The 20,871-nt window shown below is 44.5% G+C and overlaps 1 protein-coding gene across 1 annotated transcript in view; it reads right to left on the minus strand.

Annotated features, from left to right (window-relative positions):
- Nucleotides 1-19,449, minus strand: part of SEC14L1 (SEC14 like lipid binding 1) — a 47,212-nt gene extending 27,763 nt beyond the window's left edge. Inside the window, exons 1-2 of the mRNA XM_068151432.1 lie at nt 19,345-19,449; nt 17,507-17,598 (exon numbers count right to left, since the gene is read on the minus strand). Of these exons, the coding sequence (XP_068007533.1) occupies nt 17,507-17,569 (63 nt within the window). The 5' untranslated portion in view covers nt 17,570-17,598; nt 19,345-19,449. The remainder of the gene's footprint in view (nt 1-17,506; nt 17,599-19,344) is intronic.
- Between the last annotated feature and the right edge of the window lie 1,422 nt (nt 19,450-20,871).

Below are 20,871 nucleotides of genomic sequence, written 5' to 3' on the forward strand. Positions count from 1 at the left end.
AGTCAAGACAAATAAGCAGGCAGCAAACATCCATTACAAAGGAAGGCTCCTGTGCTCCATCTTGTTTTGTCAAAGAACCAAAATGCCCCACATCTGAACACACCTCCATTTTCATGTGTTAATTTGGGAGCAGGAAAAGCTCTTCCGCTCTGTGAAGAGCAGGATTTCGCTGGAGAGAGGAAAATCCAGCCTTTACAAACTGAGCTGTACTTGAGAAGGGTGTGAACAGCAGAGAAGAACTGGCAGAACATTCAATCTGACAGCCCTGCAGATGGCTCTGAGGGGACAGCTGCACTGTGTGGTGGGATGGATTCCGGTGAATCCCTTTGAGTGAGAACCGACTGACATTTGCATGAGTAGCCCCTTACCCTACAAGCAAAAATCTGCACAACTCCTCTCCTTTCTACTCATCACACTTGACTACATTTGCAACTGCATTTTGATCTCACTTTACTTTGCTCCTCCTCTATCTTCCTTCCATTAGAGCCCCAAACCATTTTACCCTGTTGTGCCACGAGTCACTCAGGAGCGGAATATTCTGTCTTTACCTCCTGTTCCTTGGTGCACAAGATGAAACTTGGCCTCTTTAAGTACTAATGATGCCTATTAAGTATATCAAACATAAAATCATCCTTCTGTAAGTTACACAGGGAAAAAAAAAATAAAATCAATAGGAGAAGTTAATTTCAGTAATAGAAGCATTCTGCTTTGATTCAGAGGCTACAAAGTTCTTGTTTACTACCCAAGTGTAACAAATGCTATTGACTCTGGACTCTGGCAAAACAACCATCAGTGGTTTAAGAGTGCAAACTTGCAGCACTGGGAACAAACAGTGCCTGCATGGCTCACGTGCAATCTACCAAAGCATTGCCAAGCGTCCCCAAAATGGCCCAACTGCTTCTGCTGTGCAGGAACACAGCCCAGCTTTCAAGTTTCATCATGATGGAGGTGGTCTAAAATGTTCCTAAAGGGGGGAGGGGTCTGTTAAAGTTTTATGCACTGACACATCAAATCCTCAAACTGCATGGCTTTCCAGGTTTGCAGGTTCTTAATATTTTGTAGCTTTGCAACTACAGACCACACAAACACACATAATTATCCAAATGATGAGACAAGTACTAACAAGAATCTGCTCTGCACAGATTCTGTTCATTAATTCTAACTGAAGGCTAATTAATTTCTCAAGTAGTAGGAGAAGCAAGCTTGAAAAGCCATCTCAGATGCTCTCTAATGTGGTGAACAGAGCTTTCTGGCAGAAAAGCTGTCAGTAGTTTGAGAACTTATTGCAGCATGATATTAAAGTTCTTGTAATGCCTATTTATGATATTGCACTGAAGTGGTGCTCTAATTTATAGCTCAGCTCCATGCCTCTCACATTCAGAAGATCAAGGGCCAACTAATTCAACAGAGGCTAACACATCAAATCAGTCATGACGATATAGACTCCACACAGAGAGTTGGGGCTGTTCAGTCTGGAGAAGAGAAGGCTCCAAGGTGACCTAATTGTGGCCTTCCAGTATCTGAAGGGGGCCTGCAAGAAGGCTGGAGGGGACTTCTCAGGATATCAGGTAGTGATAGGACTAGGGGGAATGGAATGAAGCTGGACGTGGGGAAATTCATGCTGGATGCGAGGAGGAAGTTCTTCACCATGAGAGTGGTGAAGCCCTGGAATGGGTTGTCCAGGGGGGTGGCTGAGGCCTCATCCCTGGAGGTGTTTAAGACCAGGCTGGATGAGGCTCTGGCCAGCCTGATCTAGTGTGGGGGGTCCCTGCTCATGGCAGGGGGGTTGGAACTAGATGATCCTTGTGGTCCCTTCCAACCCTGACTGATACTATGACATAGACATCACTGGATCCTGCACACACCTCAAAGTATTGCCTGTGCTTCAGACACCCAGAGGTATTAAACAAGCAGTGTTCCACAGGCCATACAAACCTACAAACACTGAAGGTCACTTCCAACCTGGTCACTACAGAAGCTATTTCATTGCCATCATCAGGACTTCTCTTGCACTTGCTAAGAATATGAGGTGCCAAGAGGACTTGATGTTTACAGTATCCTTGTCTCTAGAAAAGCATTTCAGAGCCAGACAAGACAGTACACTGAATTTTCTCAGCTTGTTTCTTTGTGGAATGGAAATGAAATTCCTCAGAAACATTTCAGGAAACCAGGAGTTGAGGAAAGTGAAAGAGGTAGACACAAAAACATTCATTTCACCAGAGCCATTAAATTCTTGCCACTAGCAGCTCCTCTGTCACTCAAGAATTCTGTATGGAACAAAAGTTATTAGGTGCAGAGAAGAACATAATCCCTGCTCCTCGTCTTTTTTTGCTGCTGTACTTGTTTAAAAGGGTTCTCTTGATTTAATCAAGTGTCACTGAAAAGGATTTCAGACCCTACACTGCTGTGAGTGACCCATTTCCACCTTGCAAACCTCCACACAAAGAGGAGGGGAGGATGAGGAGACAGATTTATTCAAATACATTTAATTTTACCCTTTAGCTTAATTATATAAAGCCTTAGGCTTCAATACTTTGAAGAAGAGACCAAGACTCTTCAGACCATTTTTACATTTAGCTGCTTTAGAAGCTCAGGGTACTTTTAAGTTAAGTATCCATTTAGGTTTCTTGCACACTTCAAATACACTCTACTCCTAGATGACATGAAGAGAGCTAATGAAAACCTGTTGAAGTCATCTCATGGATGTGACCACAGAATAAACAATGCCTGCCTGTTCTACCAAACAGGTTAACAGGCCTGCCACAAGCAAAGCAAAGAGAACGATTCGCTCCTCAAAGCCTGGAAACAGTGAGAAAGCTTCAGACCTTTGCATCCATTCTGCAAATTCCTGAAACAGAGTCTGAAAGCAGCTAGGAGAGTGCCCACAACCATTACAAAGCAGCCCAGCATACAGACTAAACTCAAATTCAATAGCTGCTTGGGAATGTTGTATGAAAAGCTTCGATTCAATAAATTAAAATGCTCTCTGAAGTGAAGAAGCAGCACAGAAGCTCTGCTTGTGCCTTTAGCTCAAGTCACTCTAGTTGAGACCATAAAAACATAGAGACAAGTTTGGGTTTTTTGCTTCTGGATCACCATTACTCCTAGTAGCATTTGCCACCAGTCAACCAAAACATGGATGGGATGTACAGGGGAAGCAAAAGCACCTTTGGGATTCAAGACCCTGAGGCTTTTGGCAAGGAATAAAGCTCTGTTACGCTGAACATGAATCAATGCTTCCCTCCACTCAGCTCTGTAGACACAGCCCAGACTACTTCACACATCTTTAATCTCTTGGAAGTCTTCTGCAGTGTAAAAGAAACAGCTTCATGTTCAATTTCAGGCATAACAATAGTTTATGCACACTGCCAATCACAGAAATAATGGAATACCCCTGAAACGGGATGATAAATGAAACTGTACTCACAATAGCTTGCAGCTAGAGCGCTGCTTACACAACACATCACACACCATCCCGGGTTGCTGACAACAGAACCTTTCATGTGTTAACATTGCTAGAGAGCACTTTCAAGTGACTGCACTAACACACAAACACTGGCATTTCTGTTCATCTCCTCAGTGCAGGCAGCATCTCCATGGTTACAGTGCTGATCACTATTGGCTTTACATACATTCCAAATATAGCCCAAATGCATAGCTTGTCATTTCAAACAGCCCTAATAGCTGGGAACCAGCTCCAAGTCCCTGTGAAGTGTAAGGCACTCACAAATAGGCTCTAGTGCTGCCTGAGAACTTAGCAAGCCTAATGTTGATTATGTCATCCTAGTTGGTTGTAAAACCAACCACTGAAACGGGACAGATCTTCAAGCATCACCTTCATCAGATCCCATCACAGCATCTCCACCACTTCCTAAAGCTTTCGTCTTGCTCATGCTGAAATTTCTTTCCTTTGAGGCCACCATAGCATGAGGAAATCAAAACATCCTTCCTGCACAGAACATTTCCCCCTCAAACCAGGTGCACTTTGGGACATTATCTTAGGTGTCAATCACAGGACACTGTTTGCAACAAGTTCACTGTTGGATAGCTGTGGCAGGGAATGGTTTGGAAAAATTCCTGCTAAGTAAGCACTGACTAGATAGGATTATGCATATCACTTTCATTAACAGGAGTTAGAGCCAATTATCTTCTCCTGCTATAGAAGTTCTGGAAGACATCAAACCAAGCCTCCAGAAGACAGTAATGATTTCAGGAAGGAATAAAAAAACATTAATCCCTTTTCCTTGTAATAATTTAAGTAGTTCACACATTTCAGAGCTTCAGTTTACATTCTTTGAGCAGTGCATGTGAACCAAGGAAAGGCTCCCTTTCCTTCCAGCATGAAAACCAGGAATCAGAAGGATTTCTCAGACAGCTTACTGAAAGGATGCTCCATTTAGATAGCACCTGCACCTACCTCTAAGGATCAGGCAAACTTTAAGCTTACCCAAGGAAAGACTTGATAATATATTCACACAAAGCATTCTTGACAGATCTGAGTTATACCAAAAAAAGAACAGAGCATTTGCCCACAAGCAAGGTAGGGGAAAAAGAAAAACAAAAAGGAGAAGCAAGGAGTTACTGGGCAACGGGAAAGAAGGTCTGAGGCTAAATTCTCTGTACTGGAGCACAAATGTGTAGACTACAGAGCTTGTGAATCTCAGCTTCATGTCCAGCGTCTTCAAGCATGAATAAAGTTACTCTAATATTTTAATATTTCATTAAAATAATTTAGACCTTATAAATAAAACAGGAGATTCAGAACAAGCTATGAAGCAATCTCCCAGTGAAGTGGAATTTTACTGGTAATTCACTGCTGACTTACACAACTGTGGTAACCATCTCACCAGGCCAAGCAGAGGGGCTCTGCTCTCCTGCAGTGCAATTGGCCAGACACACAAACCTCTATTTTCAGGAGGGAAGCGACCAGTCAACACACCCACATAGACACTTTCTGTACAGATCACTACCTTCTCCCCCTCAGAGTACCCTTCCTGCATGGATACTGATCAACAGCTGGACATTTTGGTTTCAGAGAAGTCACATAGAGAAGTTTTAGATGCAAAATTAAGAGTGGGAGATGGCTGCACACAGCTGTGTGTAATGACACTGGAAAGGGCTCTCAACCACTTAATCATTTTCCTACATGCGGAGATTCAATCTTCTCCAAGATTAAAAGTAAGCTCTTCAATGATCTAATACAACTTTATTCAAACTTTGGGTGGTAAAAGGAATACCAATTCAGCAGACAAACCAGTTTGGGGCTGAAGAATTTGACCTGAAGACAAGGGCTAACATTCCATCTTTTATCTGTAAAAGATGATCTCCAATAACCACAGGCATGCCTCAACGGTACTTTAATTGGAACAGTGGCTTCTTTAAAACAGATACAAGCATTTGTGGTTTGCTTAAATAAATCTGCACAGCTGGGCCTGGGTAATACTTGATTCTTATAGGGGAGGACGAGCATCCATCTTCAAAGGACAACTGAATGAAGGTGGGATTTGAGGAGAAAGTGGGTAGCCAGTGGAAGAAGTTGAGAGTTACACCTACTGGGTTCCCAGATGCTCCCAAGAGGATCATTAATTCTCTTGCTCCCTTCAAGTAGTCCAGAGAGCCAAAAAAGGCCAAGGCACAGTGCCACTCTACTGAAGACTGAGCAAGACTAACTCCAAATGCAGTCTCTGCACATTGGTGGCACACAAATCTTAAAGGAGAAGCTAGAATAGAGAAGTTGGGCAAGTACCACTCCTTCCTCAAGTTAAAATAGTAAGGACAAAAAACCCAAACATGCTGAACGTAAATAACACTCTCTTAATCTTCCCTTCCTTTAGAGCAAGCTGGGAAGCCCTGACCACTCAGGTTAGGCTGGCTTGTGACTGAAAAACCAGTATCAAATTGCTGGTTAGAAAAAAAAGCAGCTGGCTTTGCTGTGGTCTGGGCTGAAGATGGAACATCAAGGAACTGTGCAGCCCTGCTGCACTAAGTTGCTTGTTATATAAAGAGCTTGACTGACTTAGTGAGGGCAGCAGCAGACTGCCTTGCAATCTCAGTTCAACTTGTTCATAGTAAATGCATGGGCAGAACTGCTCTACAGAGCAAACAAGCCTTTGGTCTGCCCATGCTCCAAGCAGACAGATGGAAATCAGTTCTGGCCCAGAAGCCGTGTAGCACCGAGCACAAACACTTGGTCGGACAGAATGTGCCCTGCAATGAGAGTCAACTGTGGGAGCTTCTAGGATAGAAAACTTGGCTTCTGACCCCAATTGCACCGGACATGACTGCTTTGCCTCAAGGTTAAAGTACTATGGAGAAGAGGCTGACCTCCAGAGAGCACCACTGTAAAGGCTGGCAACAGGCCAAGGAAAGCTTAAATGCTTGGAGACTGACATGTGATTACTGGGGAATGTGAGCTGTTCTCAAGCACTTCCTCTTTCTCTGCAACAATGGCAGGAGAGAAACCTTTACACAACGCAGCAACTTACCTTTCTTTGAAGTTTTGAGATACACATATCAAAATGACTGTAAACCATTAAGCTTGTCTAACCACTGCTTGTAAATAACCATTACTTGTCTTACAGCAGCTGTACAACGACAAGCATCTTCTGCATTGCTAACAGGCATCTCACAAAGGCACAGGGCACTGTCACACTGAAAAGCAGAATTTGGTACTCAGCTTCCCCATTCCTGTTTCCAGTTAAGAAAATAGTGTGTCTGCTTCCTCTGCAGTCAGCTTTACTTTAAAATTCAGCTGCAATCCTGCTGTGTCCACCGAGAACCTATTTTTGGAACAGCCAAATATCCCTTACTGCTCTACTGTGCCCTGCTTAAGTCTCATTTTCACGAGTCCTACAATGGGTATTTGTCACTCTCTTTTGGTGTCAGAATCACATGCACTTGCAATAAGCAGGTCTGTTAAAATGTGGTTAACATCTGCAATATGTTAGGGTGTTTTAAACAAAACTATTACTGCGTAGGGGAAAAAAGAAATCTAATTTATAAGCGGAGGAGTAAAAGATGACTACAGCACTGCTACAGTGCAGGCTCAGAAATCCTCATTAAAGCATTGTCTGAAAGGCTAGAGACTTGTACTACTACAAAGAACAAAGTCTCCTGATCTCCATCCAGATCAACTCCCTCCATAAAGGCTCAGTGAAACTGGTTTGACTTCATTGCCACAGACTGCACCCACCAGGCTTCCATTTGGCCCCGAGGCAACTTGGCCTCTAAGCACTGCAAGAGTGATTTCACTCTACCAAGAGTATAATTAGTGCAGCAAAGAAAGCTTTGCTAAAAGGGAATCATTCCAGCTAAGTAGCATTGCTCAACTGTAAAGGTCTCTGGCTTTTGGACCATCAAAACATCAGCTGCCAGGTAGAAAGCAGCTATATTCTATTAAGCAAACCAATTTAAGTGCTTTAAGCACCTCAATTAAATCTTGACCACTCACTCAAGCCAAGGAATGTCATCAAAACACAGCATAATAGGGTCTGAAGGCTACAGACAATTTACCTTTTAAGTTAGAAAGTGAAATGCAACTTGAAAAAAAAAAAAACCCTTCACATGTCTGATGTATCAGGAGATCCTCAAAGAGGTTAGAAACTGATGGTGGAAGATCAACAGTCCAGAACAACAGTGGTTTCTCAGATGGATTCATAATCTATTAAAGAGATTAAGACTCATCACCATGAAAAAGAATCATTTAAGAACCGAGGGAGCTATCTTACAGCTCTAACAGGGCAAGCAGCAGAAGGAATGGGAGCAAGGAATGGGAGCAGGGTCTTAGTGCCCCTTCCAAGACGAGGAGCAGGTGGTGTGAAGCTGAGCAAGAAGGAGCCAGGCTCTAGATAAAGCGATACAGCTCTTGACAGAGCATGTCAGGAATCTCATACTCCTGCTGGAGAGCATCACGACAGAGTTCACTGGGCTCCAGAAAGGAGCTGGGCAGGCACAAGGAAGCAAGCACATGCGGTGCCATCACACACAACGGGCACACTCTGGAGCAGAAGGGCTGTCAAGACATGTCACTGTAGGATGAAAGAGTATCCAAGAAAGCGTTACCATATGTTTACCCCATTCTTATCCTCTTCCCTAGAGGCAGATACTGCCCATGGCCACAGACAATGCCTAGCATGCTAGCTAGATCAGCCTTATGGTGCAGATCAGCACTGTGGTTCTCATTGAGAGGCAGAAGACAATCCTCGTCCCCACATCCAAACACATCATTAGGATATCAATAACCAGGTAATACCACTGCTAGATGCACCTCTGGCATGTTAAGGTGGTACAGCTTCTGCACCCCTGAAATCTACTCTCCAGTACAATGTGGTTGGACTCTATCTCAAAGGTCTTTTCCAGCCTTGAAGATTGTATAAGCCAATTAAAAACCAAACCAAACAGTCCAGACTCCTTTGGTTCTTTCCTAAAAAGCAATTAAAATAATAGATTACAGAGAATCAGTTCTTTGTTCTTTCCTCTCCTTTACAGCAAAGGAAGGCAGACAAACCCAAGACTCAGTCAGAACAAACAAGTTCAAGTGGAATTGCTTTAAATCCTGTTCATTACAACATCAGTGGCTGCACCATGCAGACCATGAAAACATTTCAAGAGAAAGAAGTAATTTCAGAGAGCCATGAATTCAGCAATAAAGAATTTATCCACAGGGCAATGAATTGCAGAGCAAAGAGAGAGTTTTGCAAATTAAGTAGCATAATTTACACACTGCACGAATTAGCCAGGAAAAAAATGTCCTCTGGAAAGGATTCTGCTGAGTGATGTTCCTGAACTGGACTCAATGTCTGTGGCATTCACATTTCACACTAAATGAAGAGGCACAACGCACTCAAGAGAGGGAGGAAGTGCTCTCATCAGGAAACTAACTGCTCCCCTTCTGCTGTGGCACAAACAAATATAAATGACACGGCTCCATCCTGACCACAGCCAGAGAAATATTCATTTGCACAAAATGAGATCTATTATTACCAAAGCAATATGATATAATGGTCCAGCAGCAGTAGGCAAGGCAGAAAGCTATCAGTCACAGCAAGGCTGAGACGTTAAGAGGTTTGGAATGTAGATTTCAGCTGTTACACAGATTGATCTGCAGGCATTCCAAAAGCATCCCCACTCCACTGTAAATAATATAAATAACACCAGGATGAAGAGTTGTAATTATCCAGCAAGTCATCCAAAACAGACACAACCCTATGGATTCAGACACCTACTAACTTCATCAGACTGAGAGAACCCAAATGTATGTAATTAAGAATTAAAAGAGTGTTAAATAAAAATTGATTGATTTTTTTTAATGCAAAAGGGGAGCTTCTCTCTGCTCCCTCCCACGATCCCTCTGCTGTCACCAGCCTTAAAGCTGTCAGCTTCCCAACAGCCCTGTGAGATTTTCATTTCCAAGTTTACTGATGTATAGTCCCCAAACCTAATTATTCTAAAGTAAAACCTAAAAGAGGAAGCCAAGACAGGAAAATGTTCAAATGTGCAGTTTCACACAGGAATAAAAAGGAAGCAACCCAACCAGTCAGCTCTCATGCCACCTCATGAGATCACACAAAATCACATTTTATTTTCATTTTAATTTTTTTGTAAGGTAAGGGCAGGTTCCCCTTTAGGCCAGAGCATCTCACAAAGCCAGGATCCATGCCATTAAGCACAATTGGCAAATACTTTGCTCTGCTCAATACCACCATGCCTGCAGACTGCTGAATCAAGTTTCTAATGGCACCTTCATTTAACTGTTCCAGCAGTGGGTTTCAGCATTTTTCAGACTGCAGATGCCTGATTTCCCCATGGAATGGAGGGCTCCTGCAGTGCAACATGTGCTGACAAAGGCCCTGCTGAGTTGCTGGCTCTTTCTGTGGCCAGCTGCCATCTGCTCACTAGCAGTGCAGGACAGGATGAGCACCTACCCCACAGGGGCTCAGCAGCCTCATGAAGCTGAGAGGAAATCTGAATGATGAGGTATTCATTCTCCTTTTTCTCCAAGACAGCTTTTGACCAGCCTGTCTCCCTAGACTGGCTTGGTGATGAATGTGTCCTTGCAAGAGCAAGCTGGTAACCCAACCTCGCTGTAATAGAAAACCACATCTTTGGTTATGTTCCTCTGCCCTTAGAAGAGTGAGCCCAGGAACCACAAGCTGAAAAGCTCTGTGGACTGGGCTGAAATCAGCATCACTCAAGCAAAAGCAATGCAGAAAAAAAGCTAAGACCTTGAGACCTATCTCAAATTTAGATGGCTCATTGCTTTGGCAGCGGTGCCCCACGCTGCAGTGGAGGCCATACGATGCCAGCCAGTCCTTCCAACCATGCTGCCACCATTACCTTCCAGCACACCATCACTTCTTGGCACAGCTCTCACCTCAGACAGCTGAAACTGGCTGCCTGTGAATGGACTGTGAGAAAGCCAAATTATTAAATTACCTATAACAGGCCTTCATTGACATTTTACCTGAGCTGCTGACCTGACCTGTCTTAACTAAATCACAAAAATGAGATTAAAAAAAAAGAGTTAATAATTCAGCTTAAGAGCCTAGTGTTTCATTTAGGATATACACACAGTCATTTTAAACTGCAGGAAAAATTGGAAGGCAAATTCATTTGGGAGAAAAGAACTAGACCATTTAAGACTAACCTGTAATTAGTTTTAACTTGAGCTAATTAACAGCTTTCCTTACAAATCCTCAGAAGATTCATTCTATATGCAGAACACAACAGGTTTAAGATTGCACTGCCATCCTCCCCACCCCCCATAGAAACACTGGATTCTAACCAAGTGCAAAGTGAAATCACCATGGCTATGAAAACCACAGTGAACACCCCCAATTCTGTGTTCAAAATCTGGATTCTGAATTTGACTTAAGGGAAGTCCCTGGGGGCTGCCTCCTCCTCAGGCTCTCCTTCTACTCCCTCTTTCATGGCATGCTTGTCTCCTCAAAGCACAGCAGCTCAAACTTTCTGCTGTTAAAACAGTAGCAAGAGCTCCACAGGAAGAGGAAGGGTGGATGGCTCAAGCTGGAGGTGCCCGTAACTGGCCATACCCCACGGAAACACCTCATTCCGCAGCTGCAGCTGACGTTGCTGATCTCTAAGCAAGCCCTGGCTCCTCATTGGAGCTGTTTTCAAAATGAACAATAAACAATAAACACACCATCTCTCTTTCCCACGCACCTTTGAAGGCTTTTTACACCTGCTTCGTCATGGCTAACCACGTCACATCACAAGCACTCTTCCAGACCAGAACTGTAGTACCATGGGTGTCCCGGACTCTGCAGGATGCATTAACCACTTCCTTTCTGCCAGCTTCCCACCACTCTGTGGGGGTTTTTGACTCAAAGGCAACATCCTTTGGCTGATCAACAGATCCTGCAGCAGCACTTCACACCAGCCTCGGCTAAAACACCTGCAAAGGCTAAAAGACTTGGAAATGCTTTCAGAGCAAAGCAACAAGAAGTGTTTTGATACATTTTCCTTCTTTTGACACCTTGCAGTGCTTGACAGTAGTGATGTTTTAGCTCTTAGAGTGTAAAAGACCTGTTAAAAAAAACAACCCTGACTAAAAGCATTTGGTGAGGAAGAGAACTGCAGCTGTCAGCTACAGTCAGGTCATGCATTTGCCCACAAAAAGCAGGAAACAACTAGCCATGGAAATAGCTAAGCAGGCCACAAAACAACACAAACTGCACAATAAACAGGCTGCTAAGTCAGTGTTCCTCCCTAGTCCTCAACACTTAACTCTTACATTGGTTAACCAGGCACGGCTCATCTCAAACAGCCACAAATCGGCTTGTTCTTACAAGGTGTGCTAGCACAAGAGACTATCAAGAGTGACACACAACACCAGCTGAACTGCAGACACTTAATAACTAATAAGAAAATCCATACAAGGCACTGTTCCACTGCAGTTTTGTCAATGCACTACAACAATAAACGAGCCTGAATTTTCAACAAAGACAGGAAACAAAGGAGTTCAGAGTCTGGGAGTCACAACACTGAAGGGAAAAGCTGTGGGGAGCTCTGGAGGGGACACTCCCATCCCCAAGCTCTAAGTATCCAAGACAAATCCTTGGGAAGATGCATTGCAGCAAGGGAATAACTGACTTCTCTATACACTAAAGCCTACTTTGTCCTTTCAAAAGCTCTTGGAGAATGGCTTCCTTTCTGCCACCAGATTCTCAGCTCCCCTACACATGAGGTGCAGAACGCATTTTTTTCCCCCCAAGAAAATGAGACAGGAAGGAATGAGAACTGTAGGGATTTATAGGCAGGTATGGCACAACTTGAGACAGTTATTTTCTTTTAAATGATATTTCAAAGTAATAACCTTTCAAAGGAAAAGATGATGGACTGCCTGACCAGAAAACTCATTACCATCTAGATCAAGGGATTATACTTTGATTTGACAATCTGGGGGAAAAAAAAAACCCACCCAGATAAAGTTTTTCCAACCCAGTCTGTCACTGAAGTGTATTTATGCCATCTCCAACCTTATTACTTCCCTGTAATTTAGGGATACTTTAATACAGGGAGATTTACCTTAAACACTATTCTTTTCAGATTTATGGAATCAAAGCAAGCCAGCCAGCCTCTCATCCCAAAGCAGCAAGTATGAAGCATTAAAACTACAACATCATCAAAAGGGCACCACACATCAGCATTCCTGCTTTAGACATTCTCTCAGAAGAAAGGAAAAACACAAACCCAACTGGGCTGGTGTTTTTTTTTCCTGAGAATATGTAGTTTGGAAGGAAGCAGTTTCCAGCCTCAAGGCAGCACAAGGTGAAATGCAATTTTGATTTGCAACTAAAACTTAAATGTGTTATTTCCACACCTGCAAGCTCCTGACATTGAGGACTAGGTTGTTTTTTTTTCTCCTGACTCACAGACTTCTTTCCACTGTTCTGCCCCAGTGGAAGCTGACAAACGCCAGGAACAGCCACAAAGTGGAAACATTATTTTGGGTATTGCAAAGACTGCAAACTACCTTTGAAAGTCTGTCTCCTGTCACAAGCAGCTTTGAAATAAAGTCTTAACTTTTCACAGAACCACAAGTTTTCTTCATAGCTACATGAAACAAGTGTAACAGGAGAGGTTTAGAGCACACACGCTGTGTTCAGACACATTACTGTTCACACTTATTTCTGAAACCAAGTAATTTGTGGCTGTGTAAATAGGACATTTTCTAAATGGCCTGAAGAGAAATGTATTTCCAGGGCTTCCAGAACATAAAAAACCCCACCTGTGGTCGATGGTTCAATTCAATATGGGGTTGGGGGGGGGGTTATATTCTCCCTTATTTTCCATTTCCACCCTTGGAATGCCAAAGCAGCTGATTATTCATTATTGGAATTTACTTTGGATATTAAACTCAAGGGGAATTATCTAATGCATGTCAGATTGAAAATGAGCTGTAAATCTTCAAAGTTAATTTTAGCCTGATGTGCCTTAAGAAAGATTCAAGTTCTTAACTGCCTTTTAATATTAAGAACTACTTAGTCAGCAAAGTCCCTATATTACTTTCATTGTAAACCTCCTTAAGCCAATGGAAAAAAAAAAAAAAAAGAATCATAGAATCAGTCAGGGTTGGAAGGGACCACAAGGATCATCTAGTTCCAGCCCCCCTGCCATGGGCAGGGATACCCCACACTAGATCAGGCAGGGCTGGGTCCTCAACCACCTCCCTGGACAACCCATTCCAGGGCTTCACCACTCTCATGGGGAAGAACTTCCTCCTCACATCCAGCCTGAATCTCCCCACCTCCAGCTTCATTCCATTCCCCCTTGTCCTATCACTACCTGATATCCTAAGTCCCTCCCCAGCCTTCTTGTAGGCCCCCTTCAGATACTGGAAGGCCACAATAAGGTCACCTCAGAGCCTTCTCTTCCCCAGACTGAACAGCCCCAACTCTTTCAGTCTGTCCTCATAGGAGAGGTGCTCTAGCCCTCTCTATAATCTTTAAAAGTTTTATTAAAGCAGCTTCTCAGGTTGTTGTTGGTTGTTGTTTTTTCTCTCCAATATATTTAACCTTGGTAACTTGACAAGTGAGGCTGAGTAAACAGTCATTTCTCCACATTTCAGCTGCTTCCAGCCTTACGTAAACTTCAACACTAGCAGGAGGAAAAACAAGGGGAGAGTCTATTCAGCCTGATGAACAGCTGTGCAAGTTGTTGGGGCTGTTTTTTTAAATATATACATACAGACAGATACTTTTCAAGAAGCTGATTATGACAGATATGCCACAGAGCAGGCAAAAGTCATCCCATCAGAGCTGGCAAATGTTTGGTGAAATCATATTGCCGGTGTTAGGCGGTGTCGGGCTGAAATGTGATCGCTTCTAGCCTGTGATTGGAGTTGAGGAGATGGTTTCATTAGAAGATTTGCATCCAGTTCTTACTGCTCTTAAAGCAACTTAGATATTATCTGGAACCATGCAATTCACCAGTAAATCTTCAAGGGAAGTAGCTTATATTAAGATTTGACATAGCTTGCCTTTAATGATAAGGGAAGGCAAGAAGCATGCAGCAATGATCTCCCAACAGCAGCACTTCTTCAGTTCTCTCCTGAGAGATAAGAGGTTGTGCCTTGAAGTGTATTGTCACAGAGGGTTCAACAGACAAACTTTGGATTTCAGTGGAGGAACATGAGAGAGAAAAACGAATTCAACTCAGAATTTTCACTGTGCCTATTTTAGAAGTCTCTATATCATAAGCTTTCTGCAAAACACTTGCCTTGTCAATCATGGCTTAGATCAAAGGCGAATTAAATCCAGTTTTTTGTCTTAACATAGCTGCACTCACCCTTCACTGAGAGAACAAAGTTCTCTCACAACACACTAGAGCAGCATGAATGGAATGCTGATTGTACTCCATTCTCCCTCAAGTACCTCTTAGAAATTCAGGAAAGGAAAAGTGGGCAAATAGGAAGTTTGTAGTGTAAATGATCTGATTCTGTATTTAAGTGGCATTCACTTGGTTGCTTGTAGAAAAGGACTTTATGCTGATTTCTCTGTCTGAAAGCTAAACATGAGTTTGCCATAATGAGTTCCACTTTGTAACTGGAACACATAGCATCCAGGAAATCTTTACAATCCACATGGTCTTGGCTGACACTGATGATCTTCGTTACTGCTCTAAAGAATTAATTACCTCTTTGGATCCATGAAACTCTCAGGGAAGGGAAGATGATGGCTCAAATAAAACTTCAGAAGTATTCACCACTTTAAGACCAAGATGAGATCCCTGGCAACAAGACCCAGGCCAGAAACACTAAGTTTGGTTAGACAGCTCAGCATGAAGAGCACTGCTGCCGTGCTGACCAAAGGTTTCTTCAAGAGGCTTTTTTACCAACAGCCACGCACCCCTGGCATGAGCAAACTTCTAGTTGAGGACACATTGGGTGGAAATAAAAGCCACAAAGTCATTTTTGGGGTGCTTTAAATTCAAGCTTGATATATACTAGGATATGTTCCTCATTTTAGGAGAGCTGCTAGCCCTGTTAGGGTAACATTATAGCACTTGTACTCCGTTCAGAACATGTGAGGTAGTACTTCCTTCCCCTTTAGTGAGCACAACATTTGACACAAACATTCCTTCCAGAAACACTTCAACTTCTGCAAGCCCTCTTTCACCAAGGGGAAACAGTAATAAAGATTGTCAAGCTATCACAGACTGTTTAGATTCTTTATGAATTTGGCTCATAAAGGCACTCTGCACACTTCAGAGAACGCAGGAACAGTTTTGATAGATCACACCTTGGAAATGTACAAGTTTTAAAGGTAGCAACCCAGAAGCAACCCTGCAGAAGAAGGATGTTCAGCCAGCAGTGACATTCTGAACAAGTTCAAGAGATAACTCTCTGCCCTGACATTGACAAAATAAATCACATGTATTGTCACTAAACTCCCAGGCTCTGAAAGCATCCACTTCAGCTGTTTCTTTTAATAAACATTCTTCTCCTCTTAGTTCACTGCCTTCATTTTTCAACTATTGTTTTATCTTAGTTGTGCATGCAGCAAAGTGTCTTTCTTTCCAAAGGAGAAAAGCTTTCATGCAAGAAAAAGAAACGTTTGTGAAAGATTATTCTTCCAATGTTATCCCCAAGATACAGAACTGCTTGAGAAGTCAGGGTTTATATTAATAGCCAGAAGTGTTTCTAATTACACCCAATAAAGCATTGTTAAAAGTCCTGGTCAGCATTTTGACTTAAAATATCCATGAAGAACGAACTTAACTGAAGAATTTTTGCCTTCAGCTCAACAGCAAGATAAAGACTTATCAGTGCAGCAGCCAGCCAGAGAATTTTGCCCAAGAAGCTCATTTTGGTGGACTAAGAACAAGAACCAGTATACTTCACTGAAGGCTGATGTTAAACACAATCAATTTTAGACCAGAAACCATCTGAAGCCTCCCTGTCAAAGTATAGTGAGGTCCTAAAAGACCTTAAACATATCACAGTCAGGCTCTTCACCACTCATGAAAATAACTACTCTCTGCCTTGAAGTGTTTGCAAGAGCAAGACCTGTCTGTGCAATATACTGGAGGCAGCTGTAAGAATAAGATAAAAAGAAATGGAAGTATTCCCTGCAGAGTGATCTAAGCCTTTTTTACCCTGTGACTGTGAAGAGTCACTTCTCTAAGGAACTCTGCACTCCAAACCATGTGATCTATCCAAATATTTACTCTGAACACTACTAAAACTCTCCCCTGGAGCCATCAAACATAATATTTTCAGCAAGTGGAATAAAGTGATTCTCATTTAGTTTATTATTTCACTGGTTTTATCAGGTAGAAGCTGACCTGACTGTTCTCTTCAACTCTTCTTTGTAACTCATGACAGCCACACAGCTGTCGGTTTGGCTGAATACACTTTAAAATGTCAAATACCTACTTCCTTTTTGTTTTCTAAGGGAAGAAGGGAGGGAGAGGGAGAAGAAAGAAAGAATAGGGAACTTAATTAGGGTTTTTTTTGTTGTTGTTGTCCTTATTATTTGTTACACTGACACACAAATTAGCAACTGTGCACCCTACCAATGTTTTTTCCTCCCCCTCAAAGTACTACCAGTGCTGAATGCTTTCTTCTCTTCCATTCAGGCTTATCCTTGCTTTCAGGGCTTTCTCTGCCCTCTCTAATCCTGTCAACTGATGAAGACACAACCACAGCAATCTTTTAATCACCGTACTTGACACTTTCTCCCATCTTAGTACAGATTGTCCCCAGTAATCAAGTGGCAAGCACACTTTGAGCCTACTTTTGCTCTAACTTTAAAACAAATCCATGAACTATGACTAAACTTTGGAAGGAAAGAAAAAAAAGAACACATTATGTAAAATATACTCTGGGTAGAGAAGAAACCATCAAAACACACACATCTCATCTTTTGTGCTCAGTTTCTGATTTGCACATTCTACAGTACCTATCAAACCGAGCTCAGTAAGTGCTTAGCAACCCAAGGAGCTGTCAAGAAAGAAAAGTGCAGCAAAAAAAACTCATACTTACAGCCATAATTAACTCAAAAGGGTGTTTATACACCCGCACAGGGGATTGGTACTTCTGCACCATGGCTGCAGTTTAGTGAGGTCAACTCAAACCTGAAAAAGAAGTGTTTAAAAGCATCTGTCAAATGTAGGAAGCCATTTCCAACCCTCTCTTACAAGCACTCTCTGCGTGATATCACGCTAGCAGTCCCACAGGAAATCCTTCACAATTCCTTGACGGCTTTTTCTTTGGCTGGGGGAGGCACCGGGGCCCTGCAAAAGCCACGCGTATTTTTGTCAGAAATGACTTGTCATGCCTTCCAAAGGCGAGGCAAATTTAGCACATTTTCAAGCCCAGTTTTAGCAACCAATCTTCAACACCCTCTATGACTCTTCCTCAGGATGGTGAGACTTCCTGTGCTGCTGCTGAGAGGAAAGTAAAAAAAAAACACTGACACACAGCAGTAAAGGAAGGAAAGCAGCACCCAGGCTCCCAGTACGGTAAGTGGGTGGCCTTGCTTATGGGGCATTCTGAACTGGGATTGGCTTAAAAAAAAAAGCCCCAAACAACAAAAATGGAGGTTAAAAACCATTCCAAGTGTTAAAAACATAATAATAATTTTAAAAAAAAATCTTTGTTTTCAGAAAGCAAACAACAGCTCACTACAGCACGCTGCTCTAAGGCATTCCTTCATCGTTTCCGAAGCGAATGGATTAAGACTTTGGAAAGAGAAAGTTAAGAGAGAGCTGGGGAGAAAAACTTCAGAGAAACTACCAACATTCCAATATACAGCCAGGGGGAAAAAAAGAAAGAAAGAAAGAAAGAAAGAAAATTCCCTGGCAAAGCAAGCAGGAGTTATTCCCGAAGCTTTGTGTCTGCTTTCCCCAGCAAAGTATTTGACCCAAACTCTTCTTAATTCAATTCTACTGATTGGAAAAACACTGGCTGCAGCACTTGCAGATGTACCCGCAGGCTGCTAGCCAGGCTCGTTTATGCAAGAAATGGTTTTATTGCAGCAAGTTGAGTTCACTTCTGCATTTCTTCTCTCTTTTTTTGGTGTTCGTTTTTTTTTTCCACGCCTTCTCGTGTTATCTACGGCGCTGCTGGAAAGTGTTAACCGGCTCCAGCTGAGGAATAGGGCAGCTCCTCAGACACGAGAAGCAGCCAACGATAAATTCCAGTCACCAAAGTTCACCCGACATCCTACTCCAGCCAGGAATTTACCCATGACTACCCTGAATTCAAAAAACCACACACCTAAATCAGGAGAAGGGGAAAAAATAAAAGAAGCCTCCCTAATCCTCGGACAAAAAGAGTTACACAACAAAGGAACTCCGCGCTCCTTATCGCCGCTCTCCGGGACCGTGCTGCTGCCCTCTCCCCGCCGGGTCCCCCCGGGCCGCGCCGGGCCACGGCGGAGAGGCTCCGGGAGCGGACGGGATCCGGAACCGGCGGACACCTGTGACAGCGTGGCGGCGGCTGCCCAGCGCCGGGAGAGCCCCACGCTGCCCCTGAGGGGTTCCCAACAGGGCCGCCCCACCGGGGAGAGCACGGGAGCCCCGGGACCGCCGTGACCGGCCCGCCCGCCGGCCGTAAACCCCAGCCCCACCGCCACCCCTCACCAGCAGCCAGTGCCTCGCGGCTCACGGCCGAGCCCCAGCCCGCTGCCGCGGACACTGAGGAGCCGGTGGAGAGCGGGCAGGGGTCGGACAGAGGGAAACCGGCCGCGGGGGAGAGCACCGGCGGCAATGAGGCTGAAGAGAAGAGGCGGCGGGGGGAAGCGGGGAACACGAGCAGAAGGGTACGACGAAGGAAAGGCAGGGGAGGACAGGGGCAAAAAGCCGCGCGCCGACCCTTACCGCCTCCCGTGCCGCCGGCCGGCCGCTCTCTGGCCTCATGCCGGCGCTGAGCAGCGCCGCGCCGGTTCCGGCGGGGGAGGGGCGTCGGGCGGCCGCCGCCGCCTGTTGTTACTGGTGACAGGGCGCGGGCGGCGCTTGGCCCCCGGCCAGGGCTGCGCATGCGCGAGCGGGAGGCGGGAGGGGGGATCGCGGGCGCTGCCTCCGCGCCCGCGCAATGGCGCCCGCCTGCTGCCTGGGGTTGGCAGTGAGCATGCGCGCTGTGGGCCGTGGGGCATCGCGGGGGTAGAGGCAGCCTACGCACAGGGGCACGGGGAATGAGTGTGGGCTGGCATGTGCTCTGGTAGCCAACAACATCCTGGTCTGTATGGCGATAGTGTGGCCAGCAGGACTAGAGAAGGCATTGTCCCCCTGTACTGGGTGCTGGGCAGGCTGCACCTCAAATAACTGGGTTCAGCTTTGGGTCTCTCACTTCGAGAAAGGTGTTGAGGTGCTGAAGAGTCCAGAAGCTGGTGAAGGGTCTGGAGAACAAGCCTCATGAGGTGTAGCTGAGGGAACCGGAGTTGTTTAGTTTGTAGAAAAAGAGGCTGAAGGGGATCTGGCTCTCTACAGCTCTCTGAGAGAGGGTTGAAGACATGTTGGGGTAGATCTCCCAAATGACAAGCAATAAAGCAAGACGAAATGGTCTCAAGTCTTGCTAGGGGATGTTTAGGTTGGACATTAGGGAGAATCCTATCTCAAAAGGGTTGTCAAGCCCTTGATCAGGCTGTCTAGAGCAGTGGTGGCATCCCCATCCCTGGAGCTATTTAAAAGCCATGGAGATGCTGTGCAGAGGGCCATGGCTGAGTGGTGAACTCGACTGTTAGTTGGGACTCAAAGGTCTTTTCCAACCAAAACAATTCTATGATTCTATACATCCCTCCTGGTCTTGAGGCCACAGCTCTGCCTGGATTTGTGGCTCCCAAGGGGCTCTGAGTGGGTGCCAGGTAGGATTAGAAGCAGAGGGTGTGAGGCTCCAGTGTAATGGCTACAGCATGGGGCAGCTGTAGTGGTGCACTGGGTGCTTCAGGGTGGAGCAAGAACAGGAGGGAAACTGCCCTAAAGACCCTGCTGGATACTGCTTATTGCTGCTGCAAGGACAAAGGTCTGCAGCCTGAGATCACAGATGGTATCTGCTGGACAAAAGACAAAGCACCATATCATTTCATTAGCGGTGAGCAGTTGCACTCGTTCGGCTAATCACCGGAGGAGGTGCTGGACCTGTCCCAGGAACTCCAAAGGCATGGCACTGCAGGGAGCTCTGTAGGTGCCCAGCTCTTCCCCATGAGCAGGGACCTGCCTCAGTCACCTCTTGAGAATCTTTCTGCCTCATCTGTCTCTATCCTCAGCCAGCAGTCACCCAGCCCAGGGTGCTTTGCAGTTTGGGATGTCTGAAAGAGTTACATCTTAGACCATACCAAACAGAGTTTAACTATGATGTACTAAAAGCAGGAACTGTGTTTTGCACAGAACCATTGTATCACAAACTGT

This window comes from Melanerpes formicivorus, unplaced genomic scaffold, assembly GCF_026170545.1.
Source record: "Melanerpes formicivorus ecotype bairdi unplaced genomic scaffold, bMelFor1.0.p_v2 SCAF_21, whole genome shotgun sequence".
Lineage (NCBI taxonomy): Eukaryota > Metazoa > Chordata > Aves > Piciformes > Picidae > Melanerpes > Melanerpes formicivorus.